We start from the raw sequence: 20,884 nt of genomic DNA on the forward strand, positions 1-20,884 counted from the left end.
TAACTTCTCCTTAAAAATGTAGAGAAGTTTGAAAAAAATTGGGTCAAACGATACCTTAAATTCCCAGAGCGGCAATGTAGAAGCAACTGAATTTGGGAGAAAAAATTGAAAAATAGTTAAAAATATAAAAATTGAAAAATTATTAAAAGTTATTAAAACTATAAAAATTAGAAAAAAAATTGAAAAAATTGATTAGGGGCAAAAATGAAAATTCAAGGCCATTGTTAAAAAAAAAAAACTCAACTAATTAGTAGATTCCCAAATAGAGACAAAATGGTAAATTCAAGGCACATGGATTTTCTTATTAAGTATATAGAGACTTGCAACCCAAGCACCTTCCGAATCCAAGTCCACTCACAAAATGAACAGTATCACAAAACAAAAGCAATCTAACCATTCTACAAAACACGATCAATTATGATATCAATTATCTCAACTTGGATCTATACTGTAGCAAACTAAATCCTTGCCCTCCTTTATGTTTCTAATCTTGATTCTTACTCTACTTCACGATTACAAAGATTAACTACATCTTAAATTTCTAAAACACATTAAAGAAGTTTGATAAATTAAGAACAAGTTTAGCAAGATTTATAATAATCATACTTACATTTCCATAATTAGTGCTTTAACATAAAATGGGGAAGAGCAGAATTCCCATCAAGTCCCTTATTATCATAGTAAGTGGCAAATTCTTTGAGTGTAATTTCCTTATAAATTGCTGGATTATCTTTTGACAATAGTTCCTTAATTGGACCATACATTCTTGTTGTTGGATGGAAATCGAGAGCGAAAAAGCACGCCACTGATATTCTAGGGCATTTATTATGGTTTGCCAGCACACGGTGCTCCACACTTTTAAATATGTTATTGGATATTAACTGCAATATATTCAAAAATAAATTTGAAGTCATGCAAACACAGAAACACATATGGATTCCATTACATTTACATGCATTCGTAGAACTATGCATAATCAAATTTTATTGTTCATATCCATCTATGATATGTCCCTTAGGTTAAACATAATATTCGTTATTATTATTGATAACAAAGTAAATAAAATTAAGATACAAGTTATTTATGATCATAGTTGTGTTAATAAATATAAGTATTAATGCTGACCAAAAAAAAACATAGGAAATACTTTCTTAATTATTATGACATAATTTTTTTTTAGGGGTAGGACATATTTATTTTATGTGTAAAGTTTGTATTCCTTTGATATTCCTTCATTGCCAACAACGTGCAATTGATCTATATGCAAAAAATATTAATCATTGAATTCAACGTTCATAACACCTGACAACAAAATTAAATATTGGCTTAAGTTTTGGTCCTTGTAAAATAAAAATTCAGAAATCAGTCCCCGCAAAAAAAAATCTGTCTTTTAAAAATACCCCTGGACCCATATAAGTCATGACAAGTCACCAAAATGCCTATGTGGCGCACGCTGATTGAACCCATTTTGTAGTTTTTGGTCCCTGCAAAATATTTTGTTTTTTAAAAAGGTCCCTGCAAAATTTGTTGTTTTTAGTCCCTCCAGGGACTATTTTCAAAAACAAAATATTTTGCGGGGACTGATTTCTGAATTTTTATTTTACAAGGACCAAAACATAAACGGACCATATTTGCAGGGACGAGTGCAATATTTAAACCTTAAATATTTTACCTTTTTCTTCTCTAAATTTCCATCGTTATATTAACTTTTTCTAGTCTAAAATGATAAAACTAACATATAGATTTAAAATGATGAAATATTAAAACTCTAAGTAATTTTTTGTCTATGAAAAATACTAAGAAAGAATTCTAGTAAAATACAAATCATATAAGACTTTCATGTAAATGCAATGGAATACATTTTCGATATCACCATTTCTTTAATTCCTTTTGGTTTTCCTTTTAGACTACACAAAATGAATTTGAGAAATATATAAGTGATTCATGTACCAAGCTCTTTAAGTTGTAAAAAGATAAAAATAAATAAAGCACTTACTTGTAGCAAATCCCCTATGTTTACTAACAAAGCTCCATGAACAGGAATAACATCAATCCACCCATTAGGGCTGAGAACTTGGAGCCCACCAATGTGATCTTGAAGCAAAATCGTAAGGAAATCAGGATCAGAGTGTTTGGTAGTTCCCATAGTGAGATTAGGCTCTGGACATGGTGGATAATAGTGACATTTAATTATATGCCCTTTTGTACAATCCATGCCTTCAAGATGGTTAGTCTTGAGTCCAAGTGCTTCAGATAATAGTTCAAACACAAGACTCCCCAATTCTTGAATTTGCTTATAGTATTGCATTGTTACATCCCTACAAATTAAATGTAATAACAAAATCAACACAAAATAAAAAAAAAAAAAATAATATAAATGTCCTATAAAAATAGACACAAAATTTCAAGGAAAAAAAAAAGAGTAAAACGTTTAAACCAAGAGAATCATCAAATTGCACCTCGAAACACAAAAGGACAAACCCCACTACCTCGTAAAAAAGACAACATTCCTTGCAATATAAAAACCAAACCGAATTCCACTTGTGTACCATTACCGGATTCCACTTGTGTACCATTAAGGTACCAATGGTATATATTATTGGCCAATTAGAGTGTGCCACTTACCAATATTACTTTATAAATATTTTATTTGATATATTTTTTAAAGGGTGTGTCACGTGACACATTCTAATTGGATAATGTTATATACCTTATGGTACACAAATGCTATCCATAAAAACCAGACCCAAAATAGTTTGAAAATGTATATGAGGGTCCAAAGACCACTCATAGAATAGGCAAATGAGGAATATTCAATATGTTTATCCCCTAACACTACGATAAGAGCTTTTATATTATCAACTGGCTACTTTGGATAATTGATCCCATTTGCAAAAATAAAATCGTTTCTAGACTTCCAAATAGTAGGAACAAGTTTAGAGGAACCACAATAACTAATATGAGCCACCAGAACACCTCTTTCCACACCTTCTCTAAATAAGAATATGTTGATTTGACTATGAAATTTTATATCTTGTCTAGACCCCTAACTTACTTATCTTCCTCCGTAAATAAGGATAAGCCCTACAAACAACCCAAGGGTTGTTGAAATAATTCTTCCTCCCACGTAAACAACCTCTTCGACTAAGTGAAAATCAACATCCACATTCTAAGACCCTCATATCCCTCAACTCAACCTCGTTTTCATGGCATATCGAGAAAAAGCAATGAATTCGATCCCTAAGGAAGATATTGCCTATCCATATATCCAACCAAAAGGAATTTGAAAGACCAGTTCCCACCCATCTAGAAATGGAATTCGTGAACCAATTTGCATTGACGTTGGATAAAATAACTTTCCACTTTCCACTTCCCTAACCTCCCCCTTGTCATTCCAAAAAAAAAAAAAAAACACTGAATTCATACCAATTTCCTCCTAACTAGCCTCGACATTTTCATAAATAATGGGTAAAAATTTGAAATTTCCTTCAACAAATAGTTAATCAAAATTTTTGTCCCCCAAGAATTGGCATATTACGGGAAAACACACAAGAAGACATCCACTTTATCCATAAGCAACTAAAATTGAACCTATTAAGCATGTACTCGAGACAAAGTTCAACAAGTCATATGTTTTCTCAAAATCATCTCCTAAGATTATGAATTCCCAATATGTTTTCTTAGCCATATCAATCACTTCACTCATCACCATTACACCATCAACCAAATTCCTCCCTTTTATGAAGGTTGGTTGTGTTGTTGTAACCACCTTGGCTAACTTTGTGGCCAACACTTTCGTAAGTAAACTATACAAACACCCAAGAAGATATATAGGCCTAAAGTGCCCCCAAAGATGAAGGCACGATCACTCTGGGAATACGTAAAAGTAAGACACCAGGCTCTTGGGAGTCTTGCAATCCATTGATCAAACATTAGTCAAAAAGCCTTAATAAAATAAAGTTAAAATCATACGGACCCGATATTTTATTTACATCACTCAAAACCACCACCTCTCAGTTTCTTTTGGTGAAAATGAGGCAATCAAAATTCAATCCTCTTCTTCTAATAGTAACGAAAAATCCAATCCATATAATTTAGGATGTTCCGAATGAGTAACCGAGACATGGTTTGTAAAATACGTCTCCACCTCTTCTCTAATATGATTGGCGTATCTTACCTAATGACACACCCCACCTTCAACGCTAAAATCGAATACTCGAAAAAGAGTAATGATATTTGTACTACCATCTTATGATAACTTTTGGCGGAACCTTCTTCTTCTCTCTTCTTATAGGTCAAAAACAATAGAAAGAGAATAAAAATATAATAAAAGTATGAATGAGAGAGTTGTTCAAAAATTGTCACGAAATGGTTGTATAAATATCATTTCTCTATGCAAAAACACTTGGAATTTGCTTTGTATTCACTTAAGAAGGTTCCACAGTTCACCAAACTGCTCCAAATCGTAGTGTGATCCCTTCTAAGACCCAAAGCACATTTAGCGGTTGCTTCTACACATTACTTTTGATTCCAAGTATTTAAGCAAAAATGAAACACAAACGAATCATTATAGAGAAAATAATTCTCATTTGTGTTGACACCTTAGACTACCATTCATATGCCGTGCACAAGAAATGAAAATAGAAGTAAATAAAGTATATTATTGATATTTATGTTCTTAAAAAAATTAGGGTTAAATATGTTTTTGGTCCTTATAAATATACCAACTTTTTGTTTTAGTTCCTCTAAAATTTTCCTTCAACTTTTGGTTCCTTAAAAATTTTCCATCTTCACTTTTGATCCCTCCTTTAAAGTAAACTCATATTTAGAATTCATATTTTTGAATAAAATTTTGCAGAAAAATTCATAATATTGTAAGAATCACTCCCAAAAAAATTAGAATTTTTTAACAAAACATGAATTTAATATAAATTTTTATATTTTTGAAGGTTAAAAATTCATATTTAATTTATGTTATGTTAAAAAATTCTAATTTTTTTTTTTTTGAAAAATATTTTTACAATATTCTACACATATCTCCATAATTTTATTAAAAAATATCAAAATTAACTTTAAAATAGGGACCAAAATAGTGATAGAAAATTTTATAGGGACTAAAAATTGAAGGAAAATTTTAGAGGGACTAAAACGAAAAGATGGTATATTTATAGGGACTAAAAACATATTTAACCCAAAAATTTATTCACATTTAGGAAGTAATCTCAATTATTCACATGCTCATGAAATCAAACATTAGTTCATCGGTGCATACAACAATTTTTTAAAAGGAATTACACCATTCACTTTTTTTTTTCATAGGACAATCGCAGTTTATTTCAACGAACTCGAGTAAGCAACTCTCCTTGCTTATTAGTCATCCAATTGGAAATGATACTTAACAAAATGCACAGCTGTTAGAAGGATATTATTAAGCATTTAAAAATGTTAATCCACCTAAATACCTTATTTTTCTTGTTAGGTGAACACAATGATATCCATAAAATTTTGTTTGTTGTATTTTTATATTAACTGATTTTAAAATAAATTCATATGTTAAACAAATTTCGAGATATGGGTATACAATCATAATCAATATAAGTAAATAATTTAGCTAATTTTTTTTAAATGAATATAAACACCCATCAAGCACGAGTTCATAGATGCATATAACTATATCTTTTTAAGGAAATTATTAAACCATCATTTTATTTTTTAAGAATTATTACATTTTATTTGAAGATACTTACGTCATCAACTCTCGATGCTGATGCTAAGAGCATGATTATCGGTTCAATTTTACCGTGTCTTTACTGAAGCAAAATGCAATGTATCAGAAAGGGACATATATTTGGCATGGTAAGAGAGTAGCAAAACTCATCAAAGTGGCACTGCATTGCTACCGTGGTTTTACTGATTGTTGGATTTATAAACCATTATAAAATTAACTTATGATTTGAAAAGGTGTTATATGTTAATATAAAGGGTTAATTAAGTTTTTAGTCCCTATAAATATTCACAGTTTTGTTTTTAGTTCCTATAAAATAAAATCACACTTTTTAGTCCCTGTGATATTTTCCTTAAGCATTTTAGGGACTAAAAATTCTGATGGAAAAATTTTATAGGGACTAAAAATGCTTATGAAAAATTTTATAAGGACTAAAAATGTTAATGGAAAATTTTATAAGGACTAAAAAGTGTGATTTTATTTTGTGGAGACTAAAAACAAAATTCTGAATATTTATAGGGACTAAAAACTTAATTAACCCTAATATAAAATACAATCGTGAGGTATATTGTGGGACCCACTTTAAAGTTTTAGACGGGTAGTATAAATATTTAAAAAATGTAAGAGAGTGGTTTAAATAATTGGAAAGTGTAAAATAATATATTGTATATTATATGAGATCAATTTTTACCACCCAATTTTTATTAATGTTGATGCTTTAATAAGAACAGAAAATATTTATATTTCGTATAAAATGTGATGAAAAATATCCTTAAATTAAATTTATTATATATAAAAAAAAAAAAAATTCAATTTTGGCCAAATGGATGACGACCGATCCAATATTTAACCACAACACAATATTTAAACATATATGTGGCCGAATGGAAAGCGTCTAGAACATTTCAATAAACAACTCCAACTACTCGACAACAACATGGTAACGTGTTCCTCAAAACAAAAACAAAAAATGATAATGTGTCTTGGACGAAATCAAATGCAGAAAGATACAAATGCAATGTTGTTGCATCCTTTGCAAAACACCTAAACAAGGTTTTAATAGATATGTTGTTAGAGATGAGCATGGTACTTTCGTCTATGCCAAATTTGAGTGGTTTAGTTCCATTTATATGGCGACAAGTAATTGAGATTGCTCGTAAGTTAACTAAGACCGCCTCATTATAGGTTAGTTTCTAATTATTGTTTGAAATATTAGATTGTATTAAACACAATTTGATTAATGAAATGTTATAAATTTGTTTCTCTAAAAAAAATTATTCAATTTAGATCATGATCTTGTAATATATGAGTGATGAATTCCAACATAAACAAAATTTTCAAGAACCAAAATAAAACACACAAATCATAAAAGTCAACATACCTACAAACAGGAGGCAGTTCTTGTGGATCAAGAGGTTCAGGACCCATCACACAAGATAGTGTGTCTCTCCAATTAGCAAACTTTGACTGATATAGATCAAAGTTGGATCTATACACCACTCTCTTCACTTTGTGCCCATCCCTAGTGAAATACTCAGCCTTCATCTCCTGTGGAAGCTCGTGGAACTCACGCACTGCCGCCATCATCTCCTCCAATAGCTTCACCGGTATTCCATGATTCACCACCTGGAAAAACCCAGCTGTTCCAGCTGCCTGTCGGATTACCGCAACAATATCGGAGCGTTTTTCGACGATGTCATTAAGGTCTATCACAGGAATGTTGAACTGTGTCGAGGTCAGTTTGCCGGAAATTGGGGTGGTGTTGGTGTTGGTGTTGCCGATTTCTTCCGGCATCACGAATATTTTTGGTATTTTCGTGATGCCGGAGTCAATAAGACCTTTAACTCCGGCTTTTGTTTCTTCAAAGGCTTTCAGTTCTTTCAAACGATTGTAGGTTTTAGAACTTCCGGTGCTGGAAACTTCCATTACTAAGTACTACAACTACACGTTTAGCTTAGTTTTTTTTTTTTTTTTTATCGAGTTAGACTTAGTTTTCTGATTACAGAACCTCTATCTATGGGGTTATATTTACATTAATCATATGATTTTATTTTTGCAGTACACGTTTTTTTAGACATATTTTTATAGAACACTTGATACTAATCTGGAGTTTAATAACTTATTTTATGTCGGTTTTATTAAAGTAATCAAGTGATCTCGGTTTGCCAGCTACTATCAGATTTAAGATAAGTTTTTAAATAGTTTGTATTCTTGTGATATATCTATTTGTTTATTTATATCCATGTTTATGTATAAATGGTAATGAAATTTTGTGGCTAACTTCATTAACCGCCTCAAAACTTGGGTAACTTAACCGAACAGAATTGTCTTAAATATAGTAGTTGATAGATAGTATGCCACTTGAAATTTCATTAATATGATGATGGTTTTCAATTTTGGCAGTGATGGTTTTAAATTAATCTCTTCCTTGCCTCACTTGGTTGAGGCAAGATATTAAAAGTGAAGAGTTTGAACCATAATAAGGGATAAAATATGATGTTTCATTTCATTTTCTAAAATGATGTGCATGTCCTCAATAAACAATGTTTTTAAACATGATAAAACATCGTTTTAGGTCATAACAAGTGTCTTAGGAATCCTAAAAAAAATAAAAATAATAGTTTGTATCGAAACAATGATTTCGCCACAAAATTTTTATATTTGTTTCCTTGGAAAATGTCATAAGGATTTCCTTTATTTTATTATAGCTTAAATGCACTTTTTTCCTTTAATGTTTTGAAAAATTGTGATTTTGACCTCCTTTAAAAAAAATGGATATTTTAACCTCCAACTTTTGCCCCTTTTACAAGAAGTCAATTTTAACTCGATTAACGCATATGTAGCACCTCACTTGAGTGACTTAGATGCCACGTGTGTAATTTTTAAATTAAAAAAAAGGTTAAATATGTTTTTGGTCCCTATGTAAAATTTTCGTTTTAGTCCCTTTAAAATTTTCCTTCAACTTTTAGTCCCCATAAAATTTTCCATAAACTTTAAGTCCCCTTTTGTAAGGCCTGCCCGGGGCTAAGGTCACTTAAGTGTTGACTCAGGCACAAATCCATTTTCCCTCTGCCTCGGCCCATAAAAACGTTTTTGGGCCCTACAAGCATGGGCCTTAGGGTCACCCTTGGATTTATAACTGATAGACTCGACCTTTAGCAAACGCAAGGTGAGCTACGGCGCCGAACCTCACAATTTTAGGAGCCTCAAACTTTTTTTCCTTCTTTCTAATATAGCATCCAAAAGTGTTAAGTATATATAATAAAATATATAAAAATTAATAAACAACTTGTAATAACAATAATTTGATTGTTTATTCAAAATATCATGATGTTATTTGATATTTAGTTTTGAGGTTCAATCCCGAGCATTTGTAATCTCAATTACATAGACAACTATTAGGCCATTATAATTTTTTCATCAAATTTACAATTTAATTTATAAGATTGACTATTTTTGATGTTATTTAAAACTTAAATAGAAGATTACTATTACTTAAAAAAATCTAGTTTTTTCATTATGGCTCGTTTTTAGTATTTGAACATGACCTCTGATTTTATACGAACGGTCTGCCGAAAGGGTACTTCACAAAAGAAAAACATTGCAATTAGGATTGACCAAAAAGTTAACATAGTTGGCTTTTAGTTAGAGAGTCCAAATTTAACTTAGATTGCTATTTGATCCATATTGCTATTTAAAGCATAGTGTTTAATTAAGTTTTTGTAAAGGGAGTTGCCATTTCTGCATTTCATTGCTATTCATGTATAACACAACAATTTGCAACCTTTGTTTTCAGAATTCATCATTCATGGAAATAATGCTATATCATCAACCCTATAATTATCAGGGGATCACACATCCTTCCTGCACTCTCAGATCTGTCTGGTCTGCTCTCTCACTCTTAGATTGGTATTTGGTGCTTTCACTGTGAGTCAAGTATTTCTTATTCTTCTACTGATATGTGATTTACTAACTTTTTCATGTTCCACTGCTTAGTTTGTAAAAGGGTTTTTGTTAATGTAATTTCCCAACCAATATTTCCATTTTTCTTAGCTGTTCTTTTTATTAGTATGTTTTATTGATTTTTCATGTTATAATTTTTTAATGTTTGATAAATTTTTCCATAATCAAGGTTTTGGGTTGCCAAAGTTTTAAACTTTGTTATATTTCAGTACTTTAGTTGAAAAATGGTTTTTTTATACTTATTTCAAATCATTGATGTCCAATTTTCCTTGCATTCCTAAAGTTTTTGTTATGATAGTGGTATTATTGGTGGGTCACTTTGAAAGTTAACTATTTTGCAGTGATTGAAAAACCATGATGATGTTTTGGAAGATGTGGTTTAATGGGAAACCGAAAATGGATTTCATCCAATGTCTTGGACCTGATCTTTCAATTAAGATTCTCACCTCTTTGGATGACCGATGTGACCTCGTTCGTGTATCTGCTGTTTCTAAATCTTGGTACCGATTTGGTAAGCCATTTGATTTCTATTACATGCTTTTCTAGTAGTTTATAATGTGTAACAGAGATACCAAACTTAGTCCCCCATGAGCTTAGCTCAGTTGGTAGCGGCATTGCAAAATATATGCATGAGTCGGGGTTCTAACCCCGGACATTTCACCTTAGGAGGTGAATTTCTAGCCACTAGGCTACTTGACAAAAAAAAAAAGAGATATCAAACTTACAGTGAGACATGTAATTCTATCAAACTCACTGTCAATCCAAACATGCACTAAATTAGTCAATTGTCATGCCTTGCTTCTAGGGTTGAAACTATGTGATGCTATCTTGTCCTGTAAATTTGGCTTCATCGGGATCTTTCTTGAGCAGCTCAATGCTCTTTGGCTTTAGTTTATTTTTATGGTATTAATCTGCACTCTAAATGTTTTGCAGTTATTGAAAATGGCCTCTGCACGCAACTTTGATTCAAAATGTGTCCTGAAATATCTGATGTTGTTCATAGCATTGAGGTGGACTACATGATTGAACTTGTTAGCAACATGCTTGAAGGTTATAGAGATTTGGAGTGTCTTAAACGAAGTCACAAAGCCTATGCTGTCTTGGCTTTTGATTTATCTCCTTATGTGAAAAACTGCATCTCAGAAGCCGTTGTTGCATCAAGCACTAATATTGATCCAGAAGAAAGTATTCAAAATACATTGGAGCCCGGAGATAGAACGGACGATAGGCCATCATACTGATTAAGCAAAGGGCATACTGCGCAAGAGGTTCCTGAAACTTTAGTTTATAAGCTATTTTCGAAATTCTGTTTTTGTTTGGTTTGAGATATTTGAATTTGAATTTATTTAGTGATACGAACATTTGTAAGACTGTTTGGAAGAGTTTATGGAAATAGCTTATGATATGTCTATAAGCTCAATAGGATAGCTAATGAAACCATTATACATAAGTATTTATATGATATACGCTTAGGATTGAAGGGTTTAATAAATTGTTTATCCAAAAAGAGCCATATGTTGAATTGAAATTTAAGTAATATCGAGGAGTCTTAACTTTTGCTTTAGCTGACAAAGAATCTATATTTAAATATCAGCATATTTTCAAGATGGCTCCCCTATATATTCAGCTGAGGCTATCCGATTCAGAATTGGCTATCCAAGATACAATAGAACATTAGAGAGTGCTATAGCTCATTCTATTGCTTCTAGTAACATGGTGGTTGATGAAACTCAATTTCTATGGATATATATTTCGCCTAACTATCAAATGTTTCAGGTAAGTTGCACTATGAAAATACAGGTTTTGCATATCCTCTTCCATCCTTTCAAATCAACGAACGGAAATAAATCCTGAGATTCATCTATTTTTGTAGTTTCTTTATTCTGGGCATCATTTATTTTTGTAATAATTGGTTTGGGTTGAATTGAATTTACTATCCATTCTAAATGTCATTGTCTAACATAATGCAATTCAACGTGAGAACTGGCATGCTGGTATTTTGTATAATGTTAACTATCTCTTGTAAAGCCAAGAGAGTTTATGTTATAATAGTGAATTTTGGATGGTGTTAAGAGTACAGAATAAGCTTGTTAGTTTCAGAAACATAGTAGCTCAAATGTTAAACGGAAAACACTCATGTAGGATTTGAAAGAATGTAGAGAATTTGGTGTCATTCATCAAATGCTAGAAATGTAGATTAAGAAATTAGGCATTAGCTTTGAGGGGGAACATGACTATGCACGAGATATGTTAATGAGTCGGTGTCCCTAATCTGGAAAAGAAAAGTTGAATTACCTAATTGAAGGCAGCTACTCAACAGATTCTTCTGATTGGGAAAATAAGTCTTTTAAGGTGCTCTAGATCAGGTTGACGGGGAAGGTACTACTTGGGGCACAATCGGATTTTTGATATGAACTTTATAGTAGTTTTTTAAAATAGCTAAGTACTCTGGTTGTTAAAACTGTTACGAGTAGGGTCTTAGCTTAGTTATTAGCAGAAAGGTAGGAAAGGAGGATTAAGATTTGTACATTTTGAAAATAGAGTAGTGACACAGTTGGAATAATAACTTGATTAATTGGCAATATGAGACTGATGAGTACTTGATTGTCACATGAGATTTGTGCTTTCTTTGAGGTGAGATAATCTAAAGGTACCTGCTGAGTATTTTTTTTATAGAGATATAAATATTAGTGATTAATTTGTTAGGGGGCAAACAAATGTTTGTAGTAGGGATCAAACCCTGGGCCTCGTACATAGAACTCCTTCGGTGTTCCAACCAATACCCCTTGTACCTGTTGAAATTTATCCATTTCAAACTGCATGTTTTAACGCACAGAAATCTTTTCATGTGTACGTAACTTGAATGTTCTGGTGACATATTGTACAGGAAAATCGGTTGCAAGTATTCAAGCTACCTAAACCTGTTTTGTGCAATGAACATGTGTTGCTAGTGGAGTTGCATGGGAGAGCTCAAAAACAAGGACTCTTATACTACATAGGGTTTGTTTCTCACAATGACATACTCTCCCACATGCACACACTGAATTAATGTTGTTCGGCATTAGAGTTTAAACGTGTAACCTCGAGGGATGAAATTCAAATCCCCTCAGGAACGGTTATAAAATAGCCATTAGTATTACTTTAATTAATACTCCCTCTATCCCATGATTGATATAAGTGTCACATTTGCAAGAAAAAATTGTCCCAAAATGATTGTCATTTTCAATTATTGATGTAACAAAATTACTTTTATCCAATATTTTTTGTGGGACGGATGAAGTAATAATTTTTGGATGAAGAAACATAGCTTCTTTTTGACACTTCCTGACCAAAACAAAATAAAACTTTTTTGTATGTTCATTTTCTGTTATGTTCTTTTTGACACTTCCTGACCAAAAAAATGTCATTTATTGCTTATATGTTTCCCAACTATGATAAGTTTAATTACCATGATGTAGCATCTCCCATATTCAAGCAGTTGGACTTCTGATTTTAGCAGCGTTTAAAGAAATTCGCCATCGATCAGGAAAATATATCTTGAAGTACTGCCCTAGTATCAGAGTCCTGTATTCATCATCATCATCATCAAGCTGTTGGATGAAGTATGGGATTGTTGTGATGTTCATCTTTATGATGATGTTCTTACCACTGGCACACTTTATGGCTTTAACTGATAAATGAGTATGTGTGGGACTTCTATAATTGATGGTAGCATTGATGCAGACGATTATCATCATTTAATAACACTTTTAAATTAATAATTTTTTTGGCGGAATAAATATTTTAATTTGTATGCAGAGTGTAAAACTATCTTACATCTGTAAAATATTCTGCACATAAAGTGTAAAACTCTTTTGCACATGAACATAAGGTTTATTCTATCGCGAATTAGTGTTATAGATGGTCCACTTTGGATCACATTTGGTTTTCTTTTTAGAGGTTTGGATCACATTTGATATGTGTTAAATTTAGAGAAATCATAATTGTATAACCATATTTTGACAACTTTCTCTCTCACTTTAAAAACCGATTTTATAAGGATGAGTTAGACCCCAAATTTCTAAGAGTTCTTCACATAAAATTCACTTTTTGTTCTTGTAACAAACTTTGAGAAATTTATAGATTTGATAAATCATTCGTAGTTGAGTATTTTATGTCAAGAATCACACTAAATTTATCTAAGAAAATGTCTTACGGTTTGCCCTTTTAAAAGTCATAAATTGCGATTTTTATTTTAAATTATCAAGTAACTCGCTACAAGCCATTGCCAACATTAACATGTGACTGCTAGAATTTCTTTGCAGCAAGCAAATTAAAGCAGCACCATCTTAAGCTTGTCCCAATGGAAAATCATGCATGGTTCCTAAAATCCATCAAATTCCATAATAATTCTGCTATTATGCATATCTGTTCATCACCATGCTTGGTGAAATAAGTCAAATCCATAGTTAAAATGAACTTTTGCAAAGCATGTTATAGATAAGCTGTAAAGACTTAAGGAAAATCTATGTCGAATCATCGTTTAAGGCGTCGCCTTCTTATAATCGCAGGTTTTCCACTTCGATTCCTGACTTTACTTAATTGAATCTTTCTTGAGCTCTTCACTCTCCAAGACTTCCCTTTCATCCTTGAGAGGCGTACAGAGTGACCATTTCTTCTACTTCTTTCTCTCAATCTCAAAGATTTTCTATTTCTTCCAAAACGATGACTTCTGTAATCACGCGAATTATTGCTCTCATGATCAGTTGAGGGTGAGGTGTAGCCAAGCTCAATATCATGTTGAAAACGACGTCTTCTTCCACGGTAAACTCTCTTTGTGTTTGTTAGCTTGTGCCACAAGTTACATGTGATACTTTGTAAAGTATAGCAGCATAGTTCACAAGTGACACAACCCATCTTACAAAGGCTTCTTCCTATGCATTGACATATACCAAGTCTGAACAAGGAGTACATGAACAACAAACCTAAAACCAAATCAGTGACATATGAATATCATATCGTATATTGCTGAGAGTTACTGTTAACAATATCATCAATAGGAAAACTTACATATGTAGCATACAACCAAAATCATCAATAGTTTGACTAGGCTGGAGATACAGAAATGTTCAATGAAACACATGACATCCAATGGTCCTGAACATATTTCCCTGCAGATAGAGTAAATGAAATTGAGACAATATTAATAGGATCAATGATGTATGAAAAAGCTAAGACTTATTCATACAAACAAGTAGAATCAAATCAAATCAAATCATATGAATGTTATTGAACAACTATCGTGAGAAATGTCGTTATCACACTCTTAAACAGATGATAAAGAGAGTATATAAAAGTATTGTATATGTAGGTGGCTAGGCTAGTACAATTACAAGCAAAAGAAACTTGTGTCACGATTATTACGAAATTTAGTCGAGTCCAATTAATTTTCGAGTGGTGATAAATTGACCGCCATAGGTGGCACAAACATTTTCTACCACCACATACAAATGTGTCACGTGGCCCTCACCATCCCATCTAACACTCTCTTTCACATGGGTGAAAATACTAAAATGTCATTTCACATAGGGTAGGGGAAAAAAAGGTGTCAACATAACATTTTAGTAATTTCATTCAAGTGAAAGAGAGTGTTAGATAAGATGGTGAGGGTCACATGACCACTTGTCACATTTGTGTGTGCTGATAGAAGAGTTGTATGCACTTATGTGGTCAATAATTTAATGTATCATCACTCTTAATTTTCTAGTTTTTATGCAAAACATAAGTCAAATTTACTAAATTGTCCATTTTATATTTAGTGGAAAACTCATTCAACAACCGGCATTGTAGGGATGGATTTTAGAGGGCTAAGTTTATATTTTGATACATAATTATTTTAAAACATTGAAAGAGAAATATCATATTATGTACTCCCTCTAGTCTCATATATAAGAAAATATTATTTTTTTAGGTTCATTGAATAATTAATATTTCTGTTTTAAAATGTAGACCAAATACATTAATTATTCAATATCATATTTTATACCACTTTTAACCTATTTAGTGTAAGCGTTTTTTATATATGAGACCGAGAGAGTACCCATTTACCATGTTGGTCTTTCAAATATTTTAAAATATGAAATATATATTAAAATATAGAGTTAACCCTCGAAAATTCAACTCACAAACATAGTAAATGTATTTGAATTAAATGAAAGGTATATTAAAAACGCTTACATTAAATATGTCAAAAGTGGTATTTTATTTTTTTGAGGAAAGGTCAAAAGTGGTTAACTTTTGTATGGATATAATAGGTTTAATTGCAATTTTGGCCTCCCATCTTTTCAAAAGTTGCGAATTTGACCCCTAACTAATTAAAATACAAAACAGTCCCCTATGTATTGGATCTTTGGCGGTTTTGGCCCCCAATACCACTTTTGACTTAGTCTTCGCTGACGTGGTACCCACAATGGTCGACACGTGGCACCTCACTTAAGGGGGCCAAAATCGCAACTTTTGAAAAGATAAGGGGTCAAAAGTGCAAATAAACCTATATAATAACAGTGACAGGATTTAAAACACTTTTCTCTATTTATAACAGTGATACGAGGAAATATGGTCGATTATGAAGTTATTTTAGACGTGAATGAATAAGAATGAGTCAGAAAGAGATAAAATGGAAATGGTAATTATATATGACTTACTCGCATGATCCACCAAATACACTCTTGAATGGAGCAGTAAAAGCACTGCCTACAGAATTTCCAAGGTCATCTACGCCTTTGCTAATTGCAGACCCCATTGATCACCAAAGCTTGTTGTGTCTTCTTCATCAAATATAAAATAGTTAAAGAGACTCAAAATAAAGAAATTAACACTATTATGGCCTATGATCAACAAGTTATTAAGTGGGAACAACAACAAAAACGTATGAAAGTGACACTAACACAAACATGGACACACACGTCAACACCGATAATAACAATATTTTGAGAAAATGAGATATTTGAAAGTAATTGTCGGGGTCGCGTTCATGTTCAACAGACATGCTTTAAATCAGATGTGTCGAGGGTGTGTTACATAGACAACAAGTATGAATGAAATAATTTAAAAATCACCATTTGAAATTAGAATATTTAGAGAGAAATTACTAACTGTAAATTGAAAATGAAAATACAGATGTAATACTCACTCTTCCGAATTCTTCCTCCTTTGTTCCTTCTTCCGCTCCTATTTATTTTATTTTATTTACAGTATGGTTTTTGTTTTTCAAGAACAGAACAAAAGAAACACAATGCAAAACCGCACTTCGTTCCCTCTATGCTCTCTTTTTTTCCGCACTTTCTTTTTCTGTTAGCTATCCAATAACATTGTGTTGTGCCATGTCATATAATCACTTCTTTGCCCACTTTATTACTAACCAGCAAGGTATCCGGTCTTTCACTTTTATCCATGAAAATAACTGAAGTTATAAAAAAAAAAGGTATTTAATAATTTAAAAATGTTAAGTTATTTAAATTGAAAGAAAAATTGTTTCACAAAATTTAGTATTTTTTATTTAAATGAAATAGTTTATGTAAGGATAAATTGAAAATAATTCATTTGAGTTGGTATTGTGGTGTTTCGCTTGAACTTTGAACTGTGTTTCTTTTAATGTCCCATGTTCGATTTCTGCTGATGACAATTTTGATTGGCTAAGTGGATGGTGAGACTGGCATGTTGGATAAATCAGCCTTTGGGTCAGATACCTAATATAAAAGAAAAAAAGGGTAAATTGGAAATGAAAATGTCATCCAAATTTTTTTTATCAATGGAGAATAAATATAGGAAACAACATAAAACTAAACTCATGGGAATTGGATTTTCATATGGTTCGTTAAACAAATATATTTTTCCCCCTAATTATAAGCACTCGTTCAGAGAAAAATTGTATCTAAATATAAGACCGTTATGTAAATAAATACATTTTATTTTAAAATATAACCGTAATTAATACTACTCCTTTATGTACACATTAATTACACTATCAAATTTCTTAATATTTGTATTACACTACCAAATTTCTTAATATATGTAAAAATTGTTAGTGAGTAGAAGGACAGGTTGAAAACACTCTTAGCTCCTAAACAAGCGAGGCTCCCAATTTAGAGAGGGAGGGAGGGAGGGAGGGAGAGAGAGAGAATCGAACTTGAGACCATACGAAGGAGCACACTCCAAGATCCTAAACCAACACCATCAGACCAACCTAAATGGGTTAATTCTAATCATCATTTAACATTTTAAAACTAAAGATTGGGAGAACTGGATTGTACTTCATGGAAATACAAAGGTAGTGGAGGAAGATATTTTAGAGGTGGGAGAAAGTATTGGTGTTCGGTGTAATAACAGTTTTCAGGTACTATCTAGACGGGGTGTCTGTGGAGGGTCGGAAGGTAATGGGGAGGGGAGGGTGAAGGGGGTAAGGAAGGTGAGGGTGGTTTAGGGTGTTAGGGAGTCGTGTGGAGGGGTGTGGGGAGAGGGTGGTTTTTATGAAGATGTTATCTTTTAATAGTAGGGGGCTAGGGGCGCCAGAGAAGAGGAGGGAGATTAATTGGTTGGTTTCTGAGAGGAAGCCGACATTGTTATGTATACAAGAATCGAAGTTGGAGGTGGTTGATGAGTTCTTGTGTCGCTCTCAGTGGGGGTCTGCTCCAATGGGCTTTTATTTTAAATCTTCAGTTGGTGCGTCTGGTGGCATTATTACGGTATGGGATCCTAGTGTGTTGAATGTTTGGATGACTGTAAACATTGCAAATTGCTTGATAATCAAAGGGACGTTCATAAAAAATAATGAAGTGTTTTGTTTGGCAAATATTTATGCTCCTTGTGATAATAGGGGGCGACAGGTTCTGTGGGACGCTGTCTCTAATTTGCTACTATTACACGGTGATGTGGCTTGGTTTGTGCTTGGCGACTTTAATGTCGTTCGTTCTAGTGAAGAAAGAAGAGGCCGTTTTGAAAATACCTTTTATGTTGACTATGCTCCTTTTAATCAGTTCATTGACGGTAATTTTCTCATTGATTCACCTTTATGTGGTCACAATTTTACCTGGTATCGGGGAGATGGTGTATCGATGAGTCATCTAGATCGGTTTTTATTATTAGAATCATGGACAACTCTATTTCCTAATTGTATCCAAGTTGCTCTTCCTAGATCGGTCCCAAAACTTGTTTCACGTAAAACGTTTCTCTAACTCTTTCTTTTCTTAACTCCCCAAAATGTAACTTCCCTATATTTCATTATACTCCCCTTAATTCTAATAAATTCTAATTAACTCCCCAAACTCCAAAATAATAATAATTTCCCACTTATTCTAATTATTATTAAAATAAACTATATAATAAAATATAACACACCACATAAATCATAAATATTATTTAAAATCATTTAAAAGACTCTAAATAACTCCAAAATAAATAAAATAACGACTAGGGCGTTACACCGTTTTCCCAACTTAAAAATTTCAACAATAATCAGAGTAAAACATCACATAAACAGGATATCACACTTCTTAAAAATCTCAAATAGATAAATAACAATTTATCTTTCAAAGTAAACTTCAACGTAAAAGCAGCAGAATTAATTCAAAAATCATAAGTTGTCTTGGCACGCAGGCCTCATCAAAACACATCATAAGTTCAGTTAAGTAACATCAAAACATATCATGTACGTAAAGGAAAGAGAAATAGCCACTAAAGATCCCCTCCCGTTACGTATCAGAGCAACCTAAGACTCAGTGAGGCAAGGCCACTCACGACGGCACAAACAGCAACCTACTCTGGATTACCTGCAAGTTACATATACGAAGAGCAACATTTCCAAGTAGAAGGGGTGAGATTTCACAAAACAATAATATTAAGCATATAATTCAACAATTATATTTAACAACATAAATCATCTTATTAATGAACATTGATAATAATATATCACAATTCACTTCATTCTATAATATTCACAACTTAATCATTTTATCGTCATCGACTCGACAAATGCAACTATGCAACTTAGACCTCTTATATGCATGTGGTACCAATACAGGGCATCAAGCCCCCATCGCTATTTGAGTATTAATATACTTCCAGGGCATCAAGCCCCCATCGCTAATTTTTGAGCAAATGCTCCAACGTGGTGAGTACAAAGCTCCAGGGCATTAAGCCCCCAACTAAGAATGCTCATGCATGGACTCGACCTCTTAAACAACTTAATTCGACAACCTCTTATATTAGTCCAATAATTTGGAACATCATCATATTCAACATCTTAGACCGACTCATGCAGCTTAGTTAAATAACAAACAGCAACATAGGCAGTATACAACATCATGACATAATTATAACAAATTCAATTCATCAACATCTTATGTATACAAATATCCTTCAAGAAATGCATAAACATTATAACACTTCATATTCAACAACAACATATCTTATTCAGCTTCACAGATTATAGTTAACCTCACTCTTAAGTCTTAATCCTACCCAAGGGTCCAATTCTCGACAACTCGTGCAACAAAAGTCGCAAAATCTAACAAGTCACTCTGTTTCTGGGTCACTCGCGAGGCGAGAGCCTCTGCTCGCCGTGGCGAGCTCAGGTTAGAATCCCGTAAGTTTCATTCCAGGTTCAATCTCGTCCTACATTCTTTCCTAATCATTATTAGACTTGTTCAGGCACTCAAAGGCATCAAAGGTTTAACTCAAAAGTAAAAAATACGAAATCTTGCAAGCTCCTGGTCATGCTCGCTATGGCGAGCTCATCTGTTCGCTATGGCGATCTGCGACGTGCAACTCGCTAGGCGAGGGAATTTGGTTCGCGTGGCGAGCGATGAACTTCATCCCTCGCGAGGCGAGGATCATCGTTCGCGAGGGCGAGCGATGAATATAGGCTCGGGCAGAAGTGCAGTTTTCACGAAAATTCATCCTTTCTCATAGTTTTAAGCCTAACATTGATTCCAGAATTCATCCTGCACATTATCTAAGGTCTAGGAACAGTTTCTACATGAATCTAACAACTTTTCACCGTTTAATTTTCAATTCACTTAATTTGACCTAATTTTCGATTCTTCTTAAACTCATCCTAATTCATGCTAAATACAACCATTGATTCATAGACTTAATAAGATTGCAAAGTTAGTCTCACCCTTACCTTGTATGATGAAAATCGCAACCCCTCTAGGTCTT

At 32.7% G+C, this 20,884-nt stretch overlaps 3 protein-coding genes across 4 annotated transcripts; 1 reads left to right on the top strand and 2 right to left on the bottom strand.

Annotated features, from left to right (window-relative positions):
• Positions 1–277: 277 nt before the first annotated feature.
• LOC25479840 (1-aminocyclopropane-1-carboxylate oxidase homolog 6) lies at positions 278–7,839 on the bottom strand. Its single transcript, XM_013587719.3, has 3 exons — positions 7,107–7,839; positions 1,997–2,318; positions 278–881 (listed from the first exon to the last, which is right to left on the bottom strand). Exons 1-3 carry the CDS (start codon positions 7,649–7,651, stop codon positions 621–623), a joined length of 1,128 nt encoding a protein of 375 aa, XP_013443173.1. The 5' UTR covers positions 7,652–7,839; the 3' UTR covers positions 278–620.
• A 1,191-nt stretch (positions 7,840–9,030) lies between these two features.
• On the top strand, positions 9,031–13,624 carry LOC25479842 (F-box protein At4g00755). Its single transcript, XM_039827024.1, has 6 exons — positions 9,031–9,652; positions 10,030–10,199; positions 10,661–10,927; positions 11,283–11,464; positions 12,576–12,688; positions 13,147–13,624. Exons 2-6 carry the CDS (start codon positions 10,043–10,045, stop codon positions 13,367–13,369), a joined length of 942 nt encoding a protein of 313 aa, XP_039682958.1. The 5' UTR covers positions 9,031–9,652; positions 10,030–10,042; the 3' UTR covers positions 13,370–13,624.
• Positions 13,625–13,916: 292 nt separating this feature from the next.
• Positions 13,917–17,030, bottom strand: LOC25479844 (uncharacterized). Of its 2 annotated transcripts, none has more exons than XM_024774717.2 (4): positions 16,860–17,030; positions 16,372–16,494; positions 14,738–14,838; positions 13,917–14,652 (listed from the first exon to the last, which is right to left on the bottom strand). In XM_024774717.2, exons 2-4 carry the CDS (start codon positions 16,467–16,469, stop codon positions 14,204–14,206), a joined length of 648 nt encoding a protein of 215 aa, XP_024630485.1. In that variant the 5' UTR covers positions 16,470–16,494; positions 16,860–17,030; the 3' UTR covers positions 13,917–14,203. The 2 variants fall into 2 exon arrangements, with proteins under 2 accessions (XP_024630485.1, XP_013443177.1); XM_013587723.3 differs by having other exon boundaries at positions 16,372–16,491; positions 16,860–17,029.
• Positions 17,031–20,884: the final 3,854 nt, after the last annotated feature.

This window comes from Medicago truncatula, chromosome 6 (assembly GCF_003473485.1).
Source record: "Medicago truncatula cultivar Jemalong A17 chromosome 6, MtrunA17r5.0-ANR, whole genome shotgun sequence".
NCBI lineage: Eukaryota > Viridiplantae > Streptophyta > Magnoliopsida > Fabales > Fabaceae > Medicago > Medicago truncatula.